This window comes from Acipenser ruthenus, chromosome 29, assembly GCF_902713425.1.
Source record: "Acipenser ruthenus chromosome 29, fAciRut3.2 maternal haplotype, whole genome shotgun sequence".
Classification (NCBI taxonomy): domain Eukaryota; kingdom Metazoa; phylum Chordata; class Actinopteri; order Acipenseriformes; family Acipenseridae; genus Acipenser; species Acipenser ruthenus.
The window spans coordinates 19408081-19434104 of record NC_081217.1 but is presented as its reverse complement, the minus strand read 5'-3'; the positions used below and the strand labels follow the sequence as shown (position 1 = coordinate 19434104).

The window sequence follows — 26024 nt, the reverse complement described above, 5'->3', positions numbered from 1 at the left end:
TTAAAGTCATAACTAGATCTACTAACACCACCTACTGGACGGATGTTAATACTTCAGCGTATTTTTGTTTCCTTTCAGTCTTGATTTGCAAGAAACAGCAGTTGTCCGAATTGCTCACAAAACAAGAATATTTAAGTTAGCTTATTTGAAAATGTCACTAAGGTATTCATTTAAGTTACCTGGTGTTCAAGTATTTGGTTTAACATTATGCATCTGAAGTACAGATCCCTGTGTATGTTTATTGACCTTGTAGTCCACAAAGCTAGTTATGTGGAGCTGCCAGGACCGCGGAACAGAAAAGCATGAACATTACTATTTCTGCACAGTACAGAACAGGACATTTTATTCCCAGTGATGGCATAGCGTTGCTGTGAAATGTAGTTTCATGCATGTTCGGTCAGAGCCACCTATCCGAGACACGACTATATGTTAAATTTAGTACATGGAAGACTAGTTTTGTCCAAGCTTTGTGTACAGCTCAAGTATGAGCCTTAGGTAACAATGCTGTTCAACTTGGCTGTCTAAGAAGTTATCAAACTTCCTTAAACAGCTGCCATCACTTTCAAGAATCAACCTTAAGATTTAGTAGAGTGCAGGAGGACAGGCTAATAGGTAGAATTTGTGTAACAGAAAACACCTTTGTGCTGGCTTGAAAAAACAGAAACACAAAACATGATTTTAAAAAAAGCAGAATACAACTTTTTATTTACAACTTTTTAAATGGTAGCATACAAACATTTGAAATGAAAACAATAAAAAATGATACAATTCAGATGAAGCACAATGGAAATGTCCTACACCCTACAAGCAACAAATAGACAACTGAAATGTAGATGCTGCTTTTGGTTTTCAACTGAACAGGGGTTGGGGTAAAGCTAAAATAAGTAACAGCGGTTATACCATTAAAACAAGGTCAGTCCTACAAATTTGCTTCAGTATCTGAAAGCAGGTTACCACTTTTTACAATACACACAAAGGTATTCTGCTGATGTGAATCTGGTAGAATCTTAGGATCCTATCACAAAAATTACAGACTGGAAACAAGTAATCCCTGAGAAGCTCATCCTTTTCTTTGAAACAACTCGATAGGACTGAAAAAAAAGAATTTGTCTCAAATACACATAAAAAACATTTAATTATTAGTTTAAATAAAAGTCTATTCTTTTTTGAAAAAGGACAGGAACTTACATTTGGTATATAAATAACCAAATTATAGTGAATAGAAACTGGGGAGACACAACCCAGCCACTCTGCGTAATACATCTGGATAGAAAGTGGCCAGTTTGTCCAGCCTGGTCTCACAAACTGACAGTAAATGGGGCTCATATTAAAATGGATGTAACATTAATTTTCTGGACTAATTTCAAAGTTTAAACTCAATTTACAACCTTTTGTCTGACAAGAGGCATCTTACAGCAGCGTCTCTATATAAAGTCAAACCCCAATCACAGTTAAAAAAAGAAAAGAAGAAAACTTAAACAGCACATCACACAAAACTGGACTCTTTAGGGATCAGATCATACTAAATTTAAGGATTATGCAGCAAGTTATTTATTCTCTCTACGGTTTTAAAAGTCTTTTCTTTCTTGCTTTTGACAAGACAATCCCCTCTTAAATTATTAATGAGGAAAGTGTTAAGTGCTGGACACATGCTTGAATCAGATGGTCCTTCCTTCCTTGGCTGCTTGCCGACATGACTGCTGCTAAAATTCTCGTTTTTAAGCTGTTGATAACTCTAAAGGGCAAAAATCTATTCCAAAGAAAAAAAAAAAGTGCCTTTCGATGGCTATGAAGGACAACCACTACTTGTTTGGGTATACAATAGTTTTAGTGCAGGGGCACAATGCAGCTAGGCAGTTTATCTGTGAGTTGTCTTGTAGAGCTGTATGTTGAAGCCTGTTTTAGATTTTTTTTTTTTCTGGTCGGGTGGAACAGTCGGTGACTTCTCATGAATGATTGCACATGAAAAAATTGTCCTTTTTGCAGACGAAAAAGAAATATAAAAACATTGGTCGGTATTTTCTTTAGGTTTCTGGGGAATTTATCTTTCTGAACAGTGAAACACGTACAAAAAAGTAATATGCAATTAGAATTCCCTTTGGGAACAGGTTGTAAAAGTCTCAAACATTTAACAGCTAAATGCACAGAAACTGGGACCATACTATATAACAACTCGCTGGAAAAAGAAAAAAAAAAAAGAGTTATAAATTGGGAAACAGTTGCTCAAAATTAAATAAATCAAATGCTGTCCCCTTGTCTTTGATTAGGGATCCTGAGTGTGCAAGGAATACTAATCTGACACTCTTACACCAGTTACAGCAGTGCAAACTGCTAGTCATGTGAAGAGGTTAAACCAAGTAGTAACCATTCTGCATTCATTACAAGTCTCAAAATGGGACTGGTGTAGTGACAGCACTGGAGGCAGGAGCAGTAGTGGTGGTTGTGGGGGCAAACTGGCCACTTCATCAGTCTTATCCATTTGTAACAAATGTAAAGCCCCAAGAGGTGCAAGGTCCTAAAAAAGGCTGATGGGTGCTATTTGAAGCCTATATGATGATGGATTTTTTTTTTTTTTTTTTTTTTTAGTATGTGGCACTAGCTCTGCATTCTCAAAAGCCCCTCCAAACATGAATCTTAAGAATAAAAGAAAAACTGTTTTTTTTTTTTTTTTTTTGAGTGACCTTTGGGTCCCTGTGCACTACCCCCCCAGTCAGCCCCTCACAGCCTCCCTCCCAGACGAGATCCCTAGCTGCCGATCATCTCGGAGAGCTCCAGTAGCAGGTCATCTTCCCCCTTGGCTGGGTCCAGCTCGATCTCGTCCTCCAGCCGGTCATCAGAGAACTCCTTCATCAACTCCTCAAAGTCGTCCACTGCGGCAGAGCTGTTGAGGGAGGTGCCGGCCCGCGAGGACACTGAGCTCAGCCTGCGAGTCCTCGCCTGATAGGCAGGCCGCTGAGGGTGGGCAGAGGGACTGGCCACCACCACGCTGGAAATGAAGAATGGAAACACAGTTGAGGAGTGGTTTCTACTAAACCAAGCAAGAGTGTGGTATGAACTTTCAATTAATTTGCAAGCAATTACACTGGATAAAATGCACACGTAATACTGTCGACAGATGACATATACTGATGTATGCAGAGCTGGACTCCTTTCATGATTTTGCAATCTAACTTGCACACATGAATTATGAATCGTTTTATAAATTATGAATCGAATTATGAAAGGTAGCAAATTAGCACAGGTTGTTTCACAGATTAGTGAAAGAAGGAAGAGGCACAGCTGTTGTAAATTTTGCAGGACTGTGCCTGAAGTCTAGAGTTCTGGTTTACCTTTCTGTAGCTCGCTGGGGCTCTTCCGCTGGGGTACCCTGTACTGCTGCTGGTTGAGTCCTTTCGGCCTCTGCTAGGGGGAATTGCTGCAGAGAATTTGCCGCTTTCTTGTGTGGCTCAGAAGGACAGACTTTTTTGGTCAATGTCTCTGGTTTATCTGAATTTGCAACAGTCTAGAAAAAAAAGCAATACACATAAAAAGATGAAAACTAACCAATTATCGCTTTAAACAAATCTATTTCTGCTGTCTTAAAATATAAAAATATATGAATTAGGACAAGCAGTTTTACTAAATTAGGTAGGGTCATTTTTCATTGATAAATCTAGGCAGAAAGCCAAGACAGGTTAGTGACAGCCCTTCTCACCTCAGACTGCTTGTGGGGAGGCTCCTGCTCTTCCTCTGTAGAGGGGGCACTGTTCATGGGTTTCACAGCAGCTATAGCTGACGGGTGGCTCTCAGGCGCTTTGCGTTTCTGTCCCAGCCTCACAGGGGAAGTTGGCTTCATCATCGATGGCTTCACATTCAGCTTTGGTCTCACTGGAATGGAGGAAGAGAGGAGGGAGAAAACAGTTAAGACAGGGAGAAATTGAGAGGCAGTGTGGTCTAGTGGCCATGCAAGAGAACCAAAGAATATTACCTTTTGGCTCAGGTGCCTGTAGAGCTGGTTTCTCAGCCATTGCCTGCTGCACTCTATCAGGCTGGGGCTCCTCTGGGGCCACTGGTGAAGCACTGTCTTTTGGACCTGTTGGAGGCTGTACTGCTTTTTCTTTTATGACAGGGTCCAGTACAGCCTCTTTCTTTTCAGCAGTGGCTGGTGAAAGCTGTTTAGCTGAAGCAAGGACTTTCTCTGTTGTCTTAAAGGAGACAGGAACTGTGGCTCTCTTTTTATTTGAGGCAGGAACTTTCTTACTTGGTTGGACAGACACTGGTGATGTCTCTTTCTGCTGGACAGATGTTTGGGAAAGCTGTCCCTGTTTGACAGATGTGGTCTCTTTCTGCGTGAGAGAGGTAGGAACAGTATCTGTGTCACACTGTTTGACACTAGCTGGTGATGTCGCTCTCTGTTGGACACGGGCAGGGTCTCTTTTTTTAAGCAAGACAGGAGCACGTTCTCTTGGTTGGGCAGAGGCTGGCTGTGTTGCTCTTTGTTGTGCAGGAGCTGGTAAAAGCCGGCCCTGTTTGACGCCGGCTGGAGCCTCCTCTATTGGTTTAAGAGGGGCAGGAGTCGTCCCACCCGGCTGGATGGAGGCTGGTGAGGAGTCTCCCTGCTGTTTACGAAGTCGCTTCTCTCTCATGATCTCCTCAAAGCTCTTCACCAACACTTTCTCCACTGGGGCGCTGCTGCTCCCATTTGTTGTTGTCATCGTCTGTTGAGAGGAAATAAAGAATTACAACAACGGAGCCTAAATTTACAACCCATTATATTCTGACAAGTGATGATGATTGACAATTGGTCACGTTCTCCCACTTACCTGCAAGGTGCTGGGTTCGGGGGCTGGTTCTTCAGGCTCCTTCGTGGACTCTACCACTTTGTCATTTTTACCAAGTGCTCCTAATAAAAGAAAGTGCTGATGTTTTACTAAACAAGAATAACTCTAAACATAAAAAAAATCAGTTTCTAACGAATACTGTTTCTGGTACTTCATTATATATATATATATATATATATATATATATATATATATATATATATATATATATATATATATATATATATATATAATGGGACATAACATCCCTTTTTCAAGGGCAACATTTTGGCAGGTAGCAGATACATTACCAAAATAATACATTTTGTTTTATTGTTTCTTTCAAAAACATACAAATAAAAAAAGTACATTAGACAAAACTACATAAATACTAGACATCCAGAAAATCAAACAAACTGGCTGATGTACCTGCTGCTTTGTTAATACGCAGGATCCGTCTTCTTGTGGCTGCGGCATCTCTCTGATCTCCAGCACCAGGGTTGTTCTCAGTCTTCTCTGCCTTCCCAGCTCTCTGCTGCATTCGAGCTGCCTTCTCTCTGCGGATCTCCTCCAGGGTCTTCACCCGGACCTCCCCCGGCTCAGACAGCCCTTTCCCTGGTGCTGCCTCATTCCTCTCTCTCGGTGTGTCTGAGGCTGCTGCTGCCGTCTCAGGGAGGGGGCTCCTGGCAGCTTTCTGCTGCTCCTCCAGCTGTTCCTGCTTCTTGGTGTGCTGGATTTCAGAGGTTTTGATGTGAACATTCACAAGGGGTTTGTTGGGTTTCTTCACTGGGCTCACTGTCCGGGCTGAGGCCTGTTGTGGGTGGTTCTGCTCCCTCTTTCCCTGCGTCTTCACCCCCTTCTCCAGTCGGATCTCCTCAAGAGTCTTGATGCGGACCACTCCAGACCATTTTCCTTGATTGTCGTTCCCTGTTACGGTACAAATTCACAAGGTGATCAGAAAAATCGCCGTCCTAAAAAAAATTATATATTTTTTAGTTTTCATTTGTTAGAGGGGGTACAAAAGCATAAAAATATTAGTTAGCCCAGTTTACCTGTTTCAGTATCTGGCTGTTCCACAGGCAATCCCAGACGTTTCCTCATTGAGTTCGGAACTTGTATTAAAAAAATAAATAAATAAATAAATGTTTAGTTTTTATAAAAGTAAATTGGAACTGCATTTTATTTCTTTTTTTCTTACAGTGCACTGCAAGACTACACTACAGTCACACACTTAGAAACTTAAGTGATAAATGTGTACCTTTATTGGGGATGACATCTGCACATTCCTCTGGAGAATCCACTTTCCTGCCTAGCCTCTCAGCAAGACAGCGCTTCACGGAAAGGTTGCTCTCAACTGGAAATACTTTAATAGAAAAGTAAGAGAAGTCAAACATTTATGTCTTAACTTGTTATCTTCATACAAAAACAACCTGTCTCAGTATATTAGAGATCAAATTGTCAACAGCATCTTTAGTGTAGCCCGCTTGAATGAAGACTTTGCCTCCAAAATCTAGCTTGTTTGCGTTCATTTTACTGTAATTTAATATCACGTCTGGATTGATTCAAGGAGACTTGGGGTGACGTAAAAAAAAAAGCTTGCTTTCGACTTTAAAACTCTTAACAGGAACTTAAGTGAACCTTTCAAAGGTCCTCACCTTTTTTTACAAGTACATCTCCCTCCAGTTCTGCCTTTCGTTTGCCCAGCCTTTCAGCTATGTTGCGTTTCATGAAAACATCACCATGGACCGGGACAACTGCTTTAAAAAACAAGTGTTAGTTCCAGAAAGAATACTGCAATACAGTTTCACCCCACATCCTTCATATTCCTTGTATCCTCTAAGCAATGGGCTTCGGGAAATACATTAATTGAATGCTTCAGTGAGCTCTAATAGACCTTATTTCACAGAGGAGGTATGCTGAATGCCATCTTACCTTTCTTTGATGTTGACAGAAAGGCTGGTCTCACCACAGACCTCACAATTTCCTTCTCCAGACCTGTCCTGCCCTTCTGCTCGGCTGGAGGAACGACACCACTTAAGTAATTACCTGCAGGAAAGCAATGACTGAGACGTCAACATACGCTTTCAAACACAATACACCTTATTCAAAAACAGATGTGTGCCCTGTGACAGTCACAGAGAGTGGTGCAACTTTTCATTTCCAAAGACATCCTGGGCTACACCACTTTTAGCAGACACAAATAGATAATAGTTTCGATAGCGGAAGAACATTTACCAGATTTTCTTAAATTCGCTTTCAATGCCTTTCTCAGTCGGATTTCTTCAAGTGTTTTTATCCCAAAGTTTAATGAGTCATCTACAAAACAGGAGTAAAAAAAAAATGAATGACAAGGTTGCATAAGAAAACAATGTGAAAGTTTTTAGTATGTTTAAAACAGGTGGTCCAGTTTGAGTGACCAGTAGAAACAGCAGTCACATGCCTTTGTTAGGAATGGGGATGTGTTTTCTTGTGCCAGTGATTGTCAGGCCATTCTGGAGACCATCAGGAGAGGGCTCCAACCCAGCTTTACCATCCTCTCCTTCATCAGAGACCTCATCTACAGAAACAAAGGATACAAAGTGAGCCCAGTCAGACAATTTATTTAAATGAATTCTTATATACTTTCACTCAAAATGCATAATTAAATCAGTCAATGATTTATTTTTATTATTATTTTTAAATCATCCTTTCTGCTTAGCTACTGCAAAGATTCTGGAAGACAAAGCTTTTCAATACAATATCACAAAATAAATAATATTATATATATATATATATATATATATATATATATATATATATATATATATATATATATAAAATTGTGGTGACTGTTTCTAGTGTCTATATTTTTCGCTTCACATATCTTATATAAAAAAATTTGCCGATATTGAGTCTTTCATATTACAAGACTAGTCTTGGTTAAAAACTATAACTGCAATTTTTCTTCCAGTAAATCTGTACCATGATAGGAAACAGGAATTTTAGAAAGGAATGTTTTTTGTTAGGTACAAGACAATTTAAGTTGTACCATCATCGTCCTCATCTTCGTCGTCTGCAGCATTAATAACGACAGGGGGGTGGGTGGGACTGGGCACGTTCTCCAAAGTCTCTGCCTTGATCACCCCTCGGAGCTGGGGGTTCGGGGGGTTGGAGGGAGCAGGGGTTGGGGGAACAGGCTCTGGGGGCTGCTCCTCATTGACTTCTTTTCTCATGAGTGGAGCTGTGTGAAAGTTAATTAAATGTAAGCCTCTACAGAACATAATAACAACAACAATAACAACAACAAGCAATTTTCATAAGAAGCAAGTTGCTCACTTTGACTGGCCGGAATGAAAACTCCATCGATAATGCGCGATTTTTCATGGTGAAAAGCGCAGTTCAACTTCCTGCATCCAGCAGGCTGGGTCTCCCAGTAGCAGGGAATTGCATTTCTCTTTTTCTTGAAGGTTAAAAAAAAAATAAAAAAAATAATTAAAACAAAAACAGCAATTCTGTCTGGGCCTGCAACTTTTTCAGTTCCACCTTTCCAGTAGACGTATAGAAACTAGGTAAGTCTGAGAAGCTTTTTTTGCTAATTTTGTTGATTGATAACAGCAGAAGATGAGCGGTCTGATCAAACTGTAACATATTCTTTTCAATGATACCAGAGAAGAAACTTGGTTGTGAGCGCTGATTTCACACTTACCTCAATCTCCATGTGGCGGAATTTGCACACTTTCCGGAAGCAACGTTCCTCCTGCCAGAGGTTGCAGACCGTTTCACTGCCCAGAGCTGCTTCGCAGTGACGAAACGGACAGCTGTCACCCTAGTGAGACCAGGCAGGGTGTTAACAAACCACTACATCACACACAGTGCACCAATACTGGTGCACACCTTCTATTGGTTTGTAAAGACTTGAACAAACACATTAAAAAAAAACAAAAAAAAAAAACTGTTAATCCTCCTCATTTAGAATGCAAACTGATTGTCAAGCCCTTACCTTGGAACAGGTGGAGTAGAAAAAGAAATAGCAGTCATCTCCTTGGCTGGACATTCTGATGATTTGTCTCTACAGATGAGGCAGAAAAGCTGATAGGTATAGGAGCAACTGCTGTCGTCAACGTAGGTCTGTCTTTCTTCTGATGATCAGGATCAACTGAAAAAGCCTCTTCTTGGATCCCTTCGCTTCAGACCGGACCAAAGGACTCTTCTCTGTGCACAATCAAAGAGGGAAGTACATTACCATACTGTGCCATTTACAAGGATAGTTGGGTTACAGCACCTCAGGTGACCCTAGGTTACCTCACTAATCTTAGGATTTACATAAAGGAAATTCTTTAAAGACCACACACCTATTGATGTTTACCTGTGCTAATCAATGATTAAATTACAGCAATCAGACTCCTGCTAATTGTGCTTTTGGGGAAAAAAAAACATTACCATGTTTAGATAGATTATTAGTTCTGACACCCAGAACTGGGTGCAAGTTTGAAGCTCCGACACCTGATCCAGCTCTGACCTCAGAAGGACAAACGTACAGTTTAAAGAAATACTGTGTGAAAATCTGTAAGTCAGTACCTGGTGCTGTTCAGTGGGTCTGTCCCTTCTTCACCCACTTTCACTCAGCTTCTCCTGCAGGGCCTGAAGGAACACTCACTCCATGAGTTATACTTAAAGAGGCCTGAGAAACTCTTGTTTACTCCCCCTCTCCGTCACACAGCTTTGAAGACTCAATTCATCAACAGCCTTCTGGTGCCCGCAACTCTACGCTGCCCGCAAATCACAAGTAATGGAGGGAACAAGTCCTTTTGGGGCGATTCCTCTCCTGTGCTTTGGGTGGGACTGCAGCAGACAGCCGAGTAAAATGGGATGGACAAAAAATTATAAATCTTCCGCTACAGAGTTCATTGAAGGGCTGTGATACAGAGAAATAGGGGAGGGGAGTTGCTGAGTTTTAATAGCAACCGGAAAACAGACAGATCAGACGTCGTGAAGACCAATACTGATATTTTTTTTTTCTTAATTTTTTTTTTTTTTAATGATTCACTGTGATCCCAATCCAGTCATCTTCTAGGAGGGCTTCCTTCTTTTACCTGATGAAAAAACAAAACACACTCCCCCATTCTTAACATTTGTGGTTAGACAGTGTTAGTAACTGCTTTGCGCACTTATTTAATTGGCACTGGCATCGAATAAAACCATTTAACAGACATTTTATAAACCCTGTGTTTTACATGCCTTAAATCAGCTGCATGAACCAAAATCCAATGAAGTTATTCACTGCATTGAGCAATACTCATTTTTTTTCTACCCTGGACCTTCCCCGATACTAAAAAATAGGACCCTGCAACAAGAAAACTGACTTTTTGTACAACAAAGTGGAGTACACGCTTTTCCACAAAATGTGCAGGTACTACAGAAAAAATCACAATCACTTTCTAATTTGTTTCTCATTTTTGACGTAGTACGACTGGGGTCTAGAATTTCAAACAGTCTTCATTACTTTATGTAGAAATCTTGTGTTTTATTCGATTTCATGTGAAAAGCGCCATGTATACAGTGTCAAGAGGAAAAAAAAAACAGCATCAAGTTACGTAACTATACACGGCACAGTACAACTAAGATTTAACACTTACACGGTAAACGCAGTTTGACAATGTTGCATAACTTCATATAATCATGCTGTTTCTTTCTGTTATTTATTTTTACACTATATCTACAATTTGCTGTTTGTTTTGTATCACTTCCTTTTCCATTCCAAACAAACACAGAATTTTCCAGATTCGATAATCAAAATGTTTCAATTAAAATACAAAAAAGAAAAACATACTATTTCGATTTCATTTAAGGAACCATTTGAAACATTGTACGAACAATATCGAAAAAGAGAGGGCCTTTTTCGTTATTTTTCTTAAACGCTGTATTCAGAGAGGCCTTCCGGCCTAAATACGAGACAAAACAGCTTAAAATCTTAGAAGAGTCTGTAAATAACACCCCACCCCCCGGAACATACACAATTAACCGCACAATTTAGTTAAATAACAATTCAGTTACCCGGAATATTTTAAAAACTATTTTTATATTTGTTCCCTTTCACGAGAACAAGCTGCTCTCCCAGTGTCTCCTGTCTCAGCCTCTTCTTCCACGAAACTGCCAGGAGCCAAGATGGCGACTGGGTTATTTTGCTGCCAGTAACAAACATGGCAATTGATTGTTATTTGCCAGGAGTCAATATGGATGCATAATTCATTTTAAGGGCTCTTCTTTGTCTTCTTTTTAGGGGTTGTTGCCGCATGCCATCTAAATGGAGAAGATGAGCGCTCTCTACCTTGATATATCTATATAGTTATTTCTCATCATATTGTAGCGTGCACGGGGGCAGGGGGCAGGGGTCAGGGCTGGTAGGTGACAGAACAGAACAGAAAACAGGAGGCACTTTTTTACACAGAGAATTGTGAGGGTCTGGAACCAACTCCCCAGTAATGTTGTTGAAGCTGACACCCTGGGATCCTTCAAGAAGCTGCTTGATGAGATTCTGGGATCAATAAGCTACTAACAACCAAACGAGCAAGATGGGCTGAATGGCCTCCTCTCGTTTGTAAACTTTCTTATGTTCTTATGTTCTTATGTGACACAGGTAGCTTGTTGTACAGGTAGCTATATCTAAGGATTTATTGTATAGGTAATTCCTTCTAACTGATCATATCAATAATAATCTGCGTGCAGTACGAGTGCACGTTTCTAGTGTGAGACAACGAAGTGGAGCCCTTGGCTCCAGCACCCCTGGTGGGATAAAGACTCTGGAAAATTGCATTATGTTTGAGGAGATAACTTAAGTTATTTAAACTGTATATTGCAAATTGCTCCCTTCTGTAAATGTTACTTTATTTGTATTATTTTCTTTTTCCGTTTTTGTGTTTTTATTTATTTTCTTCCTTTCTCTACACCTGCCCAGGGACTGCCAACGAAAATGAGCTCATAGCTAAATCTGGGTGCAATAAATCTTATGACATGTCATAAATGTAAAAAATTGTACATTGTCCCTGTCAAATAAATAATGAAATGATCTACTGCAAATTATAAAGGACATATGAGAAAGTTACACATTGTCATGCTATTGAAAATGTTTTTTTAAAGGCATGGTTATTATCTCTTTAAGATACAGTATGTGCAATAGAAAATCGCAATTACAACACATGGCCACTGGGTGTCACTATGCACTGCTGTAAAAATAGCAGGCTAAACCCAAACATAACTGAAAGGTGTCTCCAGTTGCTTTCTGTGTTGTACAGGGCAGGTGTTAAAGGACTGTTAACTAGTGTTTTAAAATCCCTTTCCCTTCCTCTTATTAACCTTATTAACATCATCACTGGTCCCCATTTCCTTGTGCTTATTTCCTTGTGCGTCACTTGTTTAGACAGATATGCAAATATTTCAAATACAGCATTATAAAGAATCCTGCTGCTACTTGTAGGTTACATAGTGGTGTAACAGGGTGGAAGCTGGGCATGAACCGGCGACACTGCACACTACAAGCGAATGTCTAAACCACAATGCAAAAGAGCCAGGCTTACATGCATTCATGGTTTTAAAGCTTTTAACCTCACCTCATCTCACCGACAGGGGACAGGACAGAATCGGTAATGGCAGTGTATCACACAACACCGCCTGTTACGGTCGCATTGCAGCTAGACCACTGGAGTGAGCTAGAACTACTACACAGGAAGCAATTAGAAACCAGGAAACAACAGCAGCCTGTTTTATCTGCATTGTCTAAAATACACGCATACATAAAACACTAAGAGATGTAAATGTTAGAAAAGCCAAATAATCGAAAGGGAAACTTACACATTTAATAAATACTGCACTAAAAAAACACAATAAAACACACGCACAAATAAATCATATATTCAAATCTTTATTCAGGCACTGTCACCTGCCTTAATATGAAGAAGGCATTTTGATTCGTGCAGATTTATTTAAAAAAAAACCAAAAAAAACAGGTGTCTTCAGATGCTTGCTTTTGATCAGATACAAACACTGTGTTAATGTACCACGTTTTATGGCCAGTCACAGCACTTGCACCTATCGTTGAAAACCAGCCCGGTTTGGCACCTCTGGAGGTGGGTCACCCCTCGGTCACAATTGTAGAATGAGTTGCGGTCCAAGATGTTGACATACAGGCCGTCAGGTTTGCCGGCACAGAAACCACTGCCGCCACTGGTGGTGGTGGTGGTGGGTTTGGTGGTGGTGGTGGTGGGTTTGGCTGTAGAGGATTGGCCGGGAGGGGGGTTAGTCGTGGGGAGCAGGGGGGGTATTTCTAAAAAAAAAGAAAATCATATGATTGTTAGTTCCTTTATTAATGGCTATTCACTATATGTCTATCACATATCCATATTCTACAGCCTCTCTGTTGGATATTATTCAAATATTAAAATGTATGTTGAGAGATCTAGCAATGAAAAACCACAATGCAAAAGAACCGAGCTCCTCTGCATTCGTGATTGTAGTGCTTTTAACCTCCTCTCATCTCACCGACCGGACAGAATCCGTAATGGCACTACGTCACACAACACTGCCCGTTCTATTTATAAAGTGCATTTTCTGACACCTGGTGGATTTACCTATATCCAGCAGGGTACGGAGCTTGGTGATAAGAGGATAACGGCCCTGTCTGCAGAACTGTCCAGTGAAATCGTCCAGGTCAAGAGCCCACACGAAGGCCCCTCCAAACTTGTTGTCCTTCAGATATCGCACCTGCACAAAGGTTAGGGTTAAAAGCAGTGTGTAAAAAGAGCTGTCTGTCACTATTGGGGATCAAGAGAATTTGTTTTATAATGCCAGCCAATCGAAAGCCCCTAAAGGGCAGAACTCAGCTTTGTTTGCTTTCTTCCCCCAGAGAACTGACTGTAAAATCAGCATTTCTAATCATTTTCATTGATGACTGAGAAATCAGGAATCGGCATACTAGTTAAAAAACGTAACAACCCTCTCCTCCCTCCTGTATTGAGTGATGGAAAGATTGCTATTCCTGTGATATCTGATAAATAAATACGTTAACGTTATGGAAGAAATACCTTAGTTTCATAGCTTTCAACAGTGTCAAAGCCCACCCACTCATTTGCCTTGGTGGCATAGGGCACTTTCTGGTCTGTGATCCACTGGATGGAGGTTCCTTGCAGGAAGGTACAGATCTGGAAGAGACAGGTAAGCATTCAAGTAGAAGGACTTGACAGTGAAACTAGGTTAAACAGACTTGGTTCAGAGTTCTGCGGCTCACCTCATAGTAAGACCAGAAGCCTGCCTCGCGCGTGTACTGTCCTGCCATGGCGGCCCCATTGGCGGGAGCTCCCACACCGGACTGACCAGAGGACAGGCGGAACGTGCGTCCGTACGTGGCGAATCCCATCATTAGCTTCTCCAGTGGAGCTCCCTGGTCATGCCAGTACTTCATAGCAGAGTCCTGTGGGAATGGGGAGAGAGAGGGTGAGAAAGAGAGGGCAGAACTGGGCCCAGTATTTCATCATGTGTCTATAAACTGCAAAAATACACTTATGTGTAGGTGAACAAATGTGGGTCAGATCCTAGCTATCTACTGTTTAACTCAAGAATACCTTGCACATTCTTTTTTATGATAATGTCGGGAATCTCTTAGATTAGAGACATGCTTTTATTATATTTTTATGAACTGTGTGATAATTATCATATCAGGAATCAACGGTCAAAGATGTGACTGCTGTTGTGTTGCACAGTATGTCTTATGATGTGCCTGTATTCTTACAGTATTGAAGTTGATCAGTTGCCCTTGATCAGTGGATCCACGGTACAGGGGGCTGTTGTGCCCTGTGAAGGATTCCCAGGCTCCATGGAAATCGTACGTCATGATGTTGATAAAGTCCAGGTACCTGCAGATACAATATATTTTACATACAGTACACAGCCACTTGCTTACAGGTATGGATCTCCAGCAGTTTATGTTTTCAAGCCCAAAAATATGTCCTTAATAAGGACTTCAGGTAAAAAAGTTCTGATGGAAATACACAGATGACATGTTAAGGGATTAACCATGAATGTCCATGAAATCTTCATGAACATTAATGATCATTTATGTCATAATTCTCAAATGGATGAATTACACCATGCCGGCACTGGAACAAGCCAGGAATCTGATCTATTGGGAATGACTTGGGTGGTAGTAGTAGTAGTAGCAGGAGGAGGAGGAGGAGGAGGAGTTACTTAATAGTGCTGATTTGTAATATTACTTTTAGATTCTGAAACTCTTGAGATTACAGTCTGGCACCCTTGCAAGGTTTAGATTGTAGTCAAAAGTAATTGAGCTAGACCAAAAGTTGCCAAATGAAATAGGTTAATTACTTTCCTACTGTACCTCCCCAATGACCCAAACGTCCATAACTCACTTTGAGATCTCAGCAATCTCATAGCCGCTGTCAACGTTCTCCTTGCCAGCAGCCACTGCTGCTGTGAGCAGGAGCCTGGGTCTCCTGGTTGAGTTTGACTCGTCTTCAAATGCCTCCAGCAGTTCCTGCAGAAAGAAAGAGAAAGATGGGCCAATCAGGGACTTGTATACAGAGAGATGGATTGAATTAAAATAACACGGGGAAGGCCACTGTGGCGTCTCACTTTGACCAGCAAAGTGAAGCGCTGCTTGTCCTCTGGGGGGCTGCCTCTTGCTCCGGGGTACTCCCAGTCCAGGTCGAGCCCGTCAAAGCCGTGCGTCCGCAGGAACTTGATGGACGACTGGATAAATCTGTTGCGGTTCGCTTTAGAGGAACACATGATGCTGAACCTGGAACAGAGAGGGAAGGGTTTATCGTGAAGCAATAAGCATAGATTGATTTTTGCAACTATTTTAAATCAGAGTATCAGATTGCAGGATTTAGATGAGAATTCTGTTTTAATTTTTCATGCAACCATTCTTTTTTTTAAACAGTGTTCTATCATGTTTAGACTACAAGTCTTAAACAATGGTTTAATGGGGTTTGAGATGAGTTTATTAGCTGTATAAATCACTGTCATGTCATATAAAGGTACTACTTACTGGCTTGTTCCAAAGTTCCAACCTCCAACAGCCAGCAGAGTCTTCAACTGAGGGTTTCTATGGAAAGAAAGAAAAGCAACCTGTCAGTGTCCATTAGTGGGATCAGGAGTGGATCTATGCAATTTGCTTGTGATAAGGTGTGCATTGGTACAAAAATACAGTTGCAAATATTGCTTAACCTGCATTACATCACAGCATGAGTGAATCTTCATGAGTCCTGAACTTGACCTCCATCTGGCACTGCCTGTGCAGTTGTAGGGTTTGTGTGACCCTACAGTGCTACAATCATACTACCGGATACCCAAGTACCAGTGACTAAGTGGAGTCCCAGATCCACACACCTGTTTTTGATGCCGTTGAAGCTCTGGTACAGCGTCTCATCGTTCCACTCGTAGGTGACAAGCTCGTTGGCATGGTTCAGGACGGAGAAGGCGTAGATCAGATGAGTACACAGGTAAGGGTCAACATTGTTGGGCATGTATTTCCCAACACCAGGTCTATACTGGGACCAGTTAGTAAAGTAGCACACCAGCTTGAAGGCAGAACCTAAACACAACCACACAGCAGCTTAAACTCCTGGCGTCATTAGAAAAATACAAACTGGGTAACAATTAATAACACAATTAATAACACTGTATTGACATGTAGTTAGAGCATATTTGTGCTTTGTAAATGGACTACACGTTTTTATATAGTTCCTATTACAACGTAAATGCAGATGTATGATACCGCTATTTAAAAATTTTGTTACGCACTACTAAGCTGCACATTAAAAGAGCTTGATTTGAAACTGTAAATTCTTACAGAAACAAATGACTCAGTTTAACAGCTTGTTTATCTCCTCTGTTTAAAACTCATAATAGTCCAACAGTACTTACCAACTTGGAGGAACATCAGCAGGCCCAAACCTGTTCAGGAGACAGATAAGGATTTAATTATAAACTCAAAGCACATGATAAAATACTGCCAGTAAGGAAGTAGAGAAAACAGAAAACCTGTCGTGGTGCACGACTAAAATTGTGGTCTTTCTTTCTTTTTCTTTCTTTCTTTCTTTCTTTCTTTCTGTCTCTCTCTCTCTCTCTCTCTCTCTCTCTCTCTCTCTCTCTCTCTCAGTCTTCAGGTTGCACTATAAATAGAACTTACCTGCTAAAATAGTGAGCCGTGTCATTTTGTCTCTGCAGCAACCCCTGTCACACAAAGAACCAAAGCAAACTATGCAGAGCTGCTTCTTCCTGCCCTGTCCCTGGGAGTTGGCTCGACTGAGTTCTTCTTTTTATACCCTTCAGCTGCTATAATAATAAACAAAGACACAATCATTGCAAAACAACTGAATGAAGCAAGACTTTCTCCCCCGTCCGTCTGCCCTGTGATTTGCCTTCCTCTTTCTTCTCAAGCAGATGAATCACATACAGAAAACAGAAACTCTGTGCCTTTAAATATTAAGCGACTAGGGCTGATTTTCCCAAACTTTTAATCCCTTCCTAAGTAGCAATGGGTGCTAATATTAGTTAATTAGGTGTATAGGAATTTTAAAAAGCCTGTATGAAGCTGTTATGAAGGCTACATTGTCCAATTTAAATTAAGAATAACCATGTTATCAGTATAACAAAAACACAGTAGTACATTCAAAATTGTTTCTTAAAACTCCGACGAAGGATTTGCATTGCCAATCTGTCTGCACAAATACTTTTTTTTAATAGTTTCAAAATAAACCAAATAGCTGCAACAGTATTATGACATGTGACAAAATAATGCAATAATTCATCCAGTGCAAACTCCAAGCTTCGTTGTAGGTATGCTGTAAAGAAGTACATTTATTTAAAATTGTAATTGTAATATAAATGGTAAAACTAAATAATCCACCAATTAAAGAAAATAACCGTATACTTAAATTAAATAGAAAGAGATACTGCATTGTAAAGAAATAAAGATGCATATTATTCAACACATTTTAAAAACACCATTGTTTATTTTATTTCTTTGAGAATAAAAAAAAATGAATATACAGTATATTTTAATACTAACATGTGTTTAAAATGAAGTTACAAATAAGAATGAAAACATATATAATAACACGTATTGCTTAAAAAAAAAGAAGAAGATTTAAATAGATATTTGAAATAACATGAATAACAGTACCTTAGACTTCTTCAGGGATGGAATGAACTTTAAAACTCAAAGCAGTCTTTACATATTGTCATACTGTGACACATGGTGCTTCAGGACAAGCCAACATGAGAAGTTATTGATTAATCGATAGACTCAATAGCAAGGTGGGAGAATGCGTCTATTTTCTTGGTATATGTTAGGAAGTAGTCCATTTTAATATAACAGGGACCTTTACAAATATGTAATAATATTTTACCAGATTCACTATATAGGAAAAGGTTGACTTACAGAGATCTTATGTAAAATAAATAATAATAATAGTTTTTTGAGCTATCATGTAAGGTAGCTAAAAAGTAAAAGTGCATTAGGTAAATTAGATATAAAAAAAATAGCACAGAAAATATCACATTTACCAACCATGTGTACTGTGTAAGGAATTGAGTAACTGGGCTTATTAAACAAAAATCAATTATTTAAAATCACTTACCGCTTATGTTCCTTACAGTGAGTGCTATGATCTCCCAGCAACTTCTTAACTGGGGCACTACCAGCCTTAATATAGCGTGAGTGAGTGAAAAAAAGAAAGAGGTGTCTCTTACCGCCCTATTGATCTAGTTAATCCTGACTATACCATTTTAACTTTAAGATTAGATACTGTGTCTAAGTCTAGCAATATTAACAAAAAAAAGGGCTGTATTGTTATAGTGGTGATCTTTAATCTCCAGGTTGGCAATGTTGTAAAAGTAAAAATGCCGACTGTAATTAAATCTCAAAGCTGAACAGACAGAATGTATAATTTTACAATGTCAATTTAATAATTATCGGAAAAGAAAAGCACCATAAACTGAATAAGGAAATATGTTTTAATATGATTAATTACAGTGGCTCTCAAAAGTATTCACCCCCCTTGGACTTTTCCACATTTTATTGTGTTACAACATGGAATCAAAATGGATTTAATTAGTTTTTGCCACTGATCAACACAAAAAAAGTCCACAATATCAAAATGAAAAATAAAATCTACAAATTGTTCTAAATTAATTACAAATATAAAACAGGAAATAATTGATTGCATAAGTATTCACCCCCTTTGCTATGACACACCTAAATAAGCTATGGTGCAACCAATTGTCTTTAGAAGCCACATAATTTGTTGAATGGAGTCCACCTGTGTGCAATTAAGGTGTTTCACATGATTTCAGGTTAAATACAGCTGTCTCTGGGAGGTCCCACAGTTGGTTAGTACATTTCCTAACAAAAACTACATCATGAAGACGAAGGAACATTCAAAGCAAATCCGGAATAAGGTTCTTCAAAAGCACCAATCAGGGGTAGGATATAAGAACATTTCCAAGGCATTGAATATCCCCCGGAGCACAGTAAAGTCCATTATTAAGAAATGGAGAGAATATGGCACAACTGTGAATCTGTCTAGAACAGGCCGTCCTCAAAAACTGAGTATCCGGGTGAGAAGGGCACTAGTCAGGGAGGCCACCAAGAGGCCTATGGCAACTCTAAAGGAGTTATAGTGTTCCACGGCTGAGCTGGGAGACACTGTGCATATGGCAACAATAGCCCGGGTGCTTCACAAAACTGGCCTTTATGGGAGAGTGGCAAAAAGAAAGCCATTGTTGAAAAAAACTCACATCCCAGAAGTTTGCCAGAATGCATGTGGGAGACTCTCAGACCAAGTGGAAGAAGATTCTATGGTCTGATGAGACCAAAATAGAGCTTTTTGGCCTCAACTCTAAGCGCTATGTTTGGCGCAAGCCTAACACCGCACATAATCCTGAGAACATCATCCCTACCATGAAGGATGGTGGTGGCAGCATCATGCTATGGGGATGCTTGGGAGAAGATTCATCTTCCAGCAGGACAATGACCCCAAACATACAGCCAAGACCACACTGGAGTGGCTTAAAAACAAAAAGGTCAATGCCCTGGAGTGGCCCAGTCAAAGCCCGGACCTCAATCCAATTGAGAATATGTGGAAAGAGTTGAAAATTGCTGTTCACCAAAGGTCCCCATCCAACTTGATGGAGCTTGAGCAATTTTGCAAAGAAGAATGGGCAAAAATTGCAGTGTCCAGATGTGCAAAGCTGGTAGAGACTTATCCAAATAGACTCATGGCTGTAATTGCTACCAAAGGTGCATCTACCAAATATTGACTTAAGGGGGTGAATACTTATGCAATCAATTATTTTCTGTTTTGTATTTGTAATTAATTTAGAACAATTTGTAGATTTTATTTTTCACTTTGACATTATGGACTTTTTTGTGTTGATCAGTGGCAAAAACTCCTAATTAAATCAATTTTGATTCCATGTTGTAACACAATAAAATGTGGAAAAGTCCAAGGGGGGTGAATACTTTTGAGAGCCACTGTATATATGTGAAACATCTGAAAGGCGCGGTTGCCCTTACATGTTATAGTTATCTGTATATCTACTTGTTAACTGCAAATAGTTTGCATTGAATTTGTAATAAACTACATGCTTTCATGTAGGGGGGTTGCCCTTACCAGGTTTGAGCCCTGCACTGGTCTGCACAGGTGTTCTACACTCATCTTATTGTTATGTTGCTACTGCATGTACTTCTGGGGAATTAGTATTGCGTATTTTTTTTTATAGACAAGCGTGTTGCAAAGTGACACAAGAAAGCAAGTCATGAACTGCATTTTAATTAGGAAATACCTTATTGGTTTCAAGTAAGAAAGTCAAATCCAAGCAATGATTGCATTGCGGTGTGATGATGGTAGCAACAGGTTGAATCTGCCTTCACTTGCGACAGCCAGTATTGCCTAATTAGCAATGAACAAGCAGTGTAGTATTATTATTATTATTATTTAATTCTTAGCAGACGCCCTTATCCAGGGCGACTTACAATTGTTACAAGATATCACATTATACATTATACAGATATCACATTATTTTTACATACAATTACCCATTTATACAGTTGGGTTTTTACTGGAGCAATCTAGGTAAAGTACCTTGCTCAAGGGTACAGCAGCAGTGTCCTCCACTGGGGATTGAACCCACAACCCTCCGGTCAAGAGTCCAGAGCCCTAACCACTACTCCACACTGCTGCCCAAACTTAAAGAAGAATGTTGCTAAGTTTCTATTAGATCTCCTGCATGTTCTACATACGCAAGAAGATATTAGCTCTACTGATACTTCAAGCCAGGTCTCAGGTGCCTTCAACCACTTTAGAAGTGTCGTTACAACCCACAACCTTCAAGTGTGTTACTGAGTTTATAAAATGGTTGGTATATGGATTGAAGCTGTGGTTGTGCTGCTCACAGTGCAATGAGATTCAAACAATTTTATAGCACCTTTTGTACCCAGAGGGAACTGCCTCGCAGCCTGTGATGACTCAAGCCCAGGATTGCCACATGAGGAACCATCCTCAGCATGATGCAGCACAGTGAAACCGCACACCATGTGATGTGTTCTTTCATCCAGTGGAACTGGTTTTGAGCAATATACTGTTATTGTACTGCAATGTTTCCTGAGGGTCCCGTTTTGTAACATTAAAAACATGTTTATGTGTTGTGCAGGGTCATACAGTCAGGGGTGTGCAGGTTCACGTCCTGGCTGTGCAAAGTTGCCGGTCTTCATTGGGGATTCCATGAAAATGGGGGGTAAAATAATAATAATAATAATAAAAGTTTCCTGAGGAAATGAGGAACAGCTTCAGCTGGTTCCTGCAGCTGACAGAGGCTTTCATCTGTTGAAAAAGATTGTGATACAGTTCTTAATTGGCATGCAAGCATTATTAACTACTCCAACTAACAGGTTCTGCAAACATTGTTGAAAAATGAGTGCCAAATATTAGTCTGACAACAAATACAGTAGGTGCAGCTCAGACAGAGCCCGGTTTACACTGTTAAGTTGTAATATGCAATATGATCAATTGTATGTAATCTAATGGGGGAGAAAAGACAAGACAGATTTATTTTTACGACAATCCCAACTCGTTTATTGAATAGCTTATTTACAAGTGCCTTTTTATTTTTTTATTTTTATGAAGGCGTTGGTGTTCGCTTTGTGACATTTCAATTACATTTCAAACTAACCTTTTGGTTCCCAGTGCACCTGCTTTTTTTTTGTACCTGAGAGGAGCTCACAGCTCAGGTTCATGATTGCCCATCGTTGATCCTCTCACCCCAAAGACCACCCCCCCCCCCACACGCCCCCCCCCCCCCCCCCCTCCCCCGTACAAACAATACAAACACAGCTGCAATGAAACTGTGATCTAAAACTACACTGTATAATTGAGATCCAAACTCACTGCACGAGGTTTGTTAATAACAGTGCCCATAGCAAATTAAGAGATAATTACAATGCTGGGTGACTAATCTCAAAGCCTGAAAGAAATGCTTTGTGTCAGTTACGTTTTCCTAATCTTTCATTTCTAATGCTATTTGTGTCCTGTATGATTCTCTATTGCGGCTTCTGCTTAGATCGTTGTTTGCCGTGATGACCAATTATACCAGCCAACATTGCTTCTGAAAAGACTCCTCAATGCTCATTGCTTACTAACTATTCTAACAAAAAGGGCTTCTGATAAATAAATAGTGATATGAGCAGAAACAGCAATAGAAAATCATACAGAACAGACCAATTACGATATGATACAGATAACAAATGCAGTTCTACGAAAATGTAGTTGATATACAGTATGCCTTAACTTTTTCATTGGGGGATTTTTGAAGCTACTTGAATGTTGGTTCCATATGCTAACAGATTCCACAGAAGCGTGGTGCAGTGAGGTTGTATTACGATGTGTTTTTATTAAAAACATTTCGGGCCAGATATATATATAACATTTTAAGGACTGGTTTCAGGAATGTTTTGATAAGGACTGTTTTTTTTTTTTTTGCAACTGTTTTAGAGAAACTTTGCTTCTGCTAACCAGAACACCAACAGCCCTGAAAGCAGTCTGTAGAATTTTGTGACCTGTTATCTGTGACCAGGAATCCGTATAGTTAAGTAGCGTCAAAATCATCCCAACATAATTTTTAATAAAAATCACATACAGTACATCTGAAGAGTTCAGATCTCCAAAAAGAACTGCCGTGTTCAAGAGATTTCAAAAGGCTCTTACAGACAGACATACAATGTGAAATGACACATACTGCATGTAAACACCCTAGTGCTCCAAAATACCCCAAAACCTCTCGCAGATAGGAAGATATGGGGTTTGTTCTTCACTCAAAGGCATTTTAAATGTATGGCCCTGGAAGTGTACACAAACAGAAGGTAATATAAGGATTCCTCATGGTACCTGTTTTGTAACATTAACAGTTTTAAATTAGTACAAGATTTGTAAAAAGCCTTTATTGTTTAAATAGGGAGACCAAGCAGGGAATGTGTCAATGTCAATGCTTTTTTCAAATCCCAGTGTGGAAGCATTGACTATTGCATCTACAGATTTGTTCATTGGATATGGTTTTTTTCATCCAAAGCAATTGGTGAAATTGTTAAAACTAAACAGAAGAATGGAAGGGACTAATGGAGTTGTGTCCACTTTGAAAAAGTGTGTGTGGGGAGGTGTACTGACCCCATCCCATTTACCACCTACAGGATGTACACCCCATGTGTACCATTATTGATCTATGCTAAGAGAGATGTATAAAAGAGACTGGAGCTGTAGTTTTTAGTAAACAGAATGTATACCGAGCATCAAAAGAATCACTATTATAACACATTTATTTTTGAAAGAAAATAAGGTATAGAAATGATGGACATTGACAAAATGTTTTTGGTTTCTTTTTAATCACTCGATCATTCATCCTTGACCATGACACGCTTGAGTGACTATGACTGAAGCATATGCACTTAATCACCTAATTAGTGAGACAATTGATTGGACACTGGACATGGAGTGATTTTAGCTGTTGAATTGCAAGCTTGAATGAAAGCAATAAAGAAAATCACAGAAAAAAACCAATATGCCACTTCTGTGAAGAGAGCAGCGCTTTCGTGCAATCGGCATGTTGGAGGCTGGACTAGGGCAGCGTGCTGTGGCTCGTCGTCTTGGGTGCTTACAGCCAGCAATTTCAAAACTGGCGAGACAGTATAACCAGACACACTCTGTCACTGACAGGCCACGAATTGGGAGACCAAGAGTCACAGCACCTGCCCAAGATCGACAGATCATTTTGCAGCATCTTTGTGGTGTCAATTGTTAATTAGCACTATAAAAAGTCAATGCACCTGCTCTGAAACAGAGTTTGTCATTTTTCGATCACATCTAGTGAATTTTATCCAAATATAAGTGATACATTTCTTTTGATGCTCAGATATAAGTGATACGTTTCTTTTGATGCTCAGTATATATAATCAGTTTTGATCCATTTGTAATAAAGTTAATAAAACAGCCTTGAGAGATTAAGTTGAAAATGGAACAGTAGAAATGGATGCTTACTGTTAATCGTAACATGATTGCTTACAGAACGAATGCTGACCTTGAATAAAACTACAACTCCCAGTATGCTTTGCAAACATGGCTGCTTTTCTCCCAGCTGGGGCGTACCCAACTGTGTTGACATTCATACAAGGAAACAGCTTCAAATTGTGAAGTGCATGAATTATTCTACTGTCTAGACTCAGGCATATCTCACGACCTATATAGCCCTCACATTCAGTCATTCAATATACAACTATATTTACAGCTTGAAAAAAAAAGAAGCCATGCGAAAACAAGATTTAAAGCTTTTAGCCAATGAGCTGTGAGGCTTTGATCAGTGCGGTCATGGGAATTCAGGATCTTTTACACAAGGCAAAGGTCGTGGCTCATGAGACAAATTCTACCAAAGCATCAGCTGCATTCATGAAGCACACTGGCAGTCCCAAAGAACTGCTTTTATACACTGGATCTACAAGGCAGAGCAATCTTAAAGGAGGCCAAGATGTGCTTTTAGAATACAGCCCACTGCATGTCATAGGAAAAACCTTTACATGCATCTCCAGAGTGTTATAAACTGCTGGGTACGCCCCTGGTTTACAGACTGTGCTTCCATCACCACTCAGCTGCGCTGTGTTTCACATGACACTGAGCGTGCTCACAGCTATGCCTTGTTGCTCTATGTGAAGGTATAGTTACTTTCTAAAAACTCTAAATATTCAAGTTAATAATCCATAAGGCAGGTTTCTATCGAAAATGATTGTTTAAATCACATTTGTCAGCCTTTCCGTAGACCCTGATAAAAGTCATTAGGTTCCTCAAAAACAGCCTTCACAGTAGTACAAAATCTTCTGGTTTTCTAAAAGAAAGGAAAAAAAAAAAAAAAAAAAGCGTCCTTTATTTTTTCTTCCTGTTTTAAAAAGAAACGTGTATCTGACCAATGAGATTCATTCTGGCTGGAGTCAGTGCTCCAGTAAGCCAATGAGAGCGAGCATTACAAGGGTGGTGCTGAAGACGGTGTGCAGAGAGGTGTGCTCTGTTGCTGAGTTTTGAACCATCATGCCGGTGCCTGGAACAAAGAAAAGGTCCTGTGTTAAAGTAGCAGGCAGCTCTTCACATGCAGTGTGACTGGAACTGCACAGTGAGCAGCTACACAATGAGTCTGAAACAAACACCACATCACCTACAAACTTTGATTTAGTAGTTATACCCGGAGCTGTAATATAACTAGACAACCACTGTGTAATTACAATGCAAAAGCATAGCAAAATGCAGTGTAGTAAAGCACGGTGAAGCACAGATGGTAAAATATGGTAAAAACCAGGATCAGGCTTGGTAAATGCATTGGAAATGTTTTGACAATGGCCAAGTTTGATAAAGGTTCTGTTACTCCTGAGATCTCAGAGATGTTTTTGGGATCTCCTTTCCCTCATATCTGCCCTCTCCCACTCTTTCCCCCCTCACCTGAGTCCCGGGAGACAATGACCTCTTTTGGGGCTCCGTCCCCCCCTTCCCCCCAGGCTCGGATCTCCAGCACAGCATAGCCGTTGTCCCGGGGTAGGGGCAGCTGGATGGAGGTCTTCCCCTTATCCAGGACCTTCAGCACTGCCTGACCCTCCTGCTTGTACAGGATCTGGATCAACATGCATTACAGTGCAGTCCAACA

General features: G+C 40.0%; 3 protein-coding genes across 8 annotated transcripts in view; all 3 read right to left on the bottom strand.

Moving 5' to 3' along the window:
- Positions 1 to 676: 676 nt before the first annotated feature.
- LOC117431714 (zinc finger CCCH domain-containing protein 11A-like) lies at positions 677 to 10963 on the bottom strand. 6 transcript variants are annotated; one of them, XM_059003531.1, is made up of 18 exons: positions 10833 to 10963; positions 9357 to 9871; positions 8779 to 8990; positions 8485 to 8604; positions 8115 to 8238; positions 7828 to 8019; positions 7240 to 7356; positions 7035 to 7115; positions 6732 to 6845; positions 6455 to 6556; positions 6058 to 6162; positions 5852 to 5911; positions 5229 to 5726; positions 4803 to 4882; positions 3968 to 4697; positions 3695 to 3867; positions 3330 to 3502; positions 677 to 2986 (listed from the first exon to the last, which is right to left on the bottom strand). In XM_059003531.1, the coding sequence occupies exons 3-18, from the start codon at positions 8830 to 8832 to the stop codon at positions 2746 to 2748; spliced, it is 2964 nt and encodes a 987-aa protein (XP_058859514.1). In that variant the 5' UTR covers positions 8833 to 8990; positions 9357 to 9871; positions 10833 to 10963; the 3' UTR covers positions 677 to 2745. The 6 variants fall into 6 exon arrangements, with proteins under 6 accessions (XP_058859514.1, XP_058859515.1, XP_058859516.1 ...); XM_059003532.1 differs by having other exon boundaries at positions 9357 to 9693; XM_059003533.1 differs by having other exon boundaries at positions 9357 to 9620.
- A 1717-nt stretch (positions 10964 to 12680) lies between these two features.
- Positions 12681 to 18500, bottom strand: LOC131702141 (acidic mammalian chitinase-like). Its single transcript, XM_059004227.1, has 12 exons — positions 18434 to 18500; positions 16981 to 17126; positions 16716 to 16745; positions 16179 to 16383; positions 15838 to 15894; positions 15420 to 15585; positions 15197 to 15321; positions 14560 to 14683; positions 14059 to 14241; positions 13856 to 13972; positions 13403 to 13535; positions 12681 to 13098 (listed from the first exon to the last, which is right to left on the bottom strand). The coding sequence occupies exons 2-12, from the start codon at positions 17003 to 17005 to the stop codon at positions 12839 to 12841; spliced, it is 1425 nt and encodes a 474-aa protein (XP_058860210.1). The 5' UTR covers positions 17006 to 17126; positions 18434 to 18500; the 3' UTR covers positions 12681 to 12838.
- A 4287-nt stretch (positions 18501 to 22787) lies between these two features.
- Positions 22788 to 26024, bottom strand: part of LOC117426710 (contactin-2-like) — a 28975-nt gene continuing 25738 nt past the window's right edge. Inside the window, exons 22-23 of the mRNA XM_059004071.1 lie at positions 25823 to 25991; positions 22788 to 25427 (exon numbers count right to left, since the gene is read on the bottom strand). Of these exons, the coding sequence (XP_058860054.1) occupies positions 25321 to 25427; positions 25823 to 25991 (276 nt within the window). The 3' untranslated portion in view covers positions 22788 to 25320. The remainder of the gene's footprint in view (positions 25428 to 25822; positions 25992 to 26024) is intronic.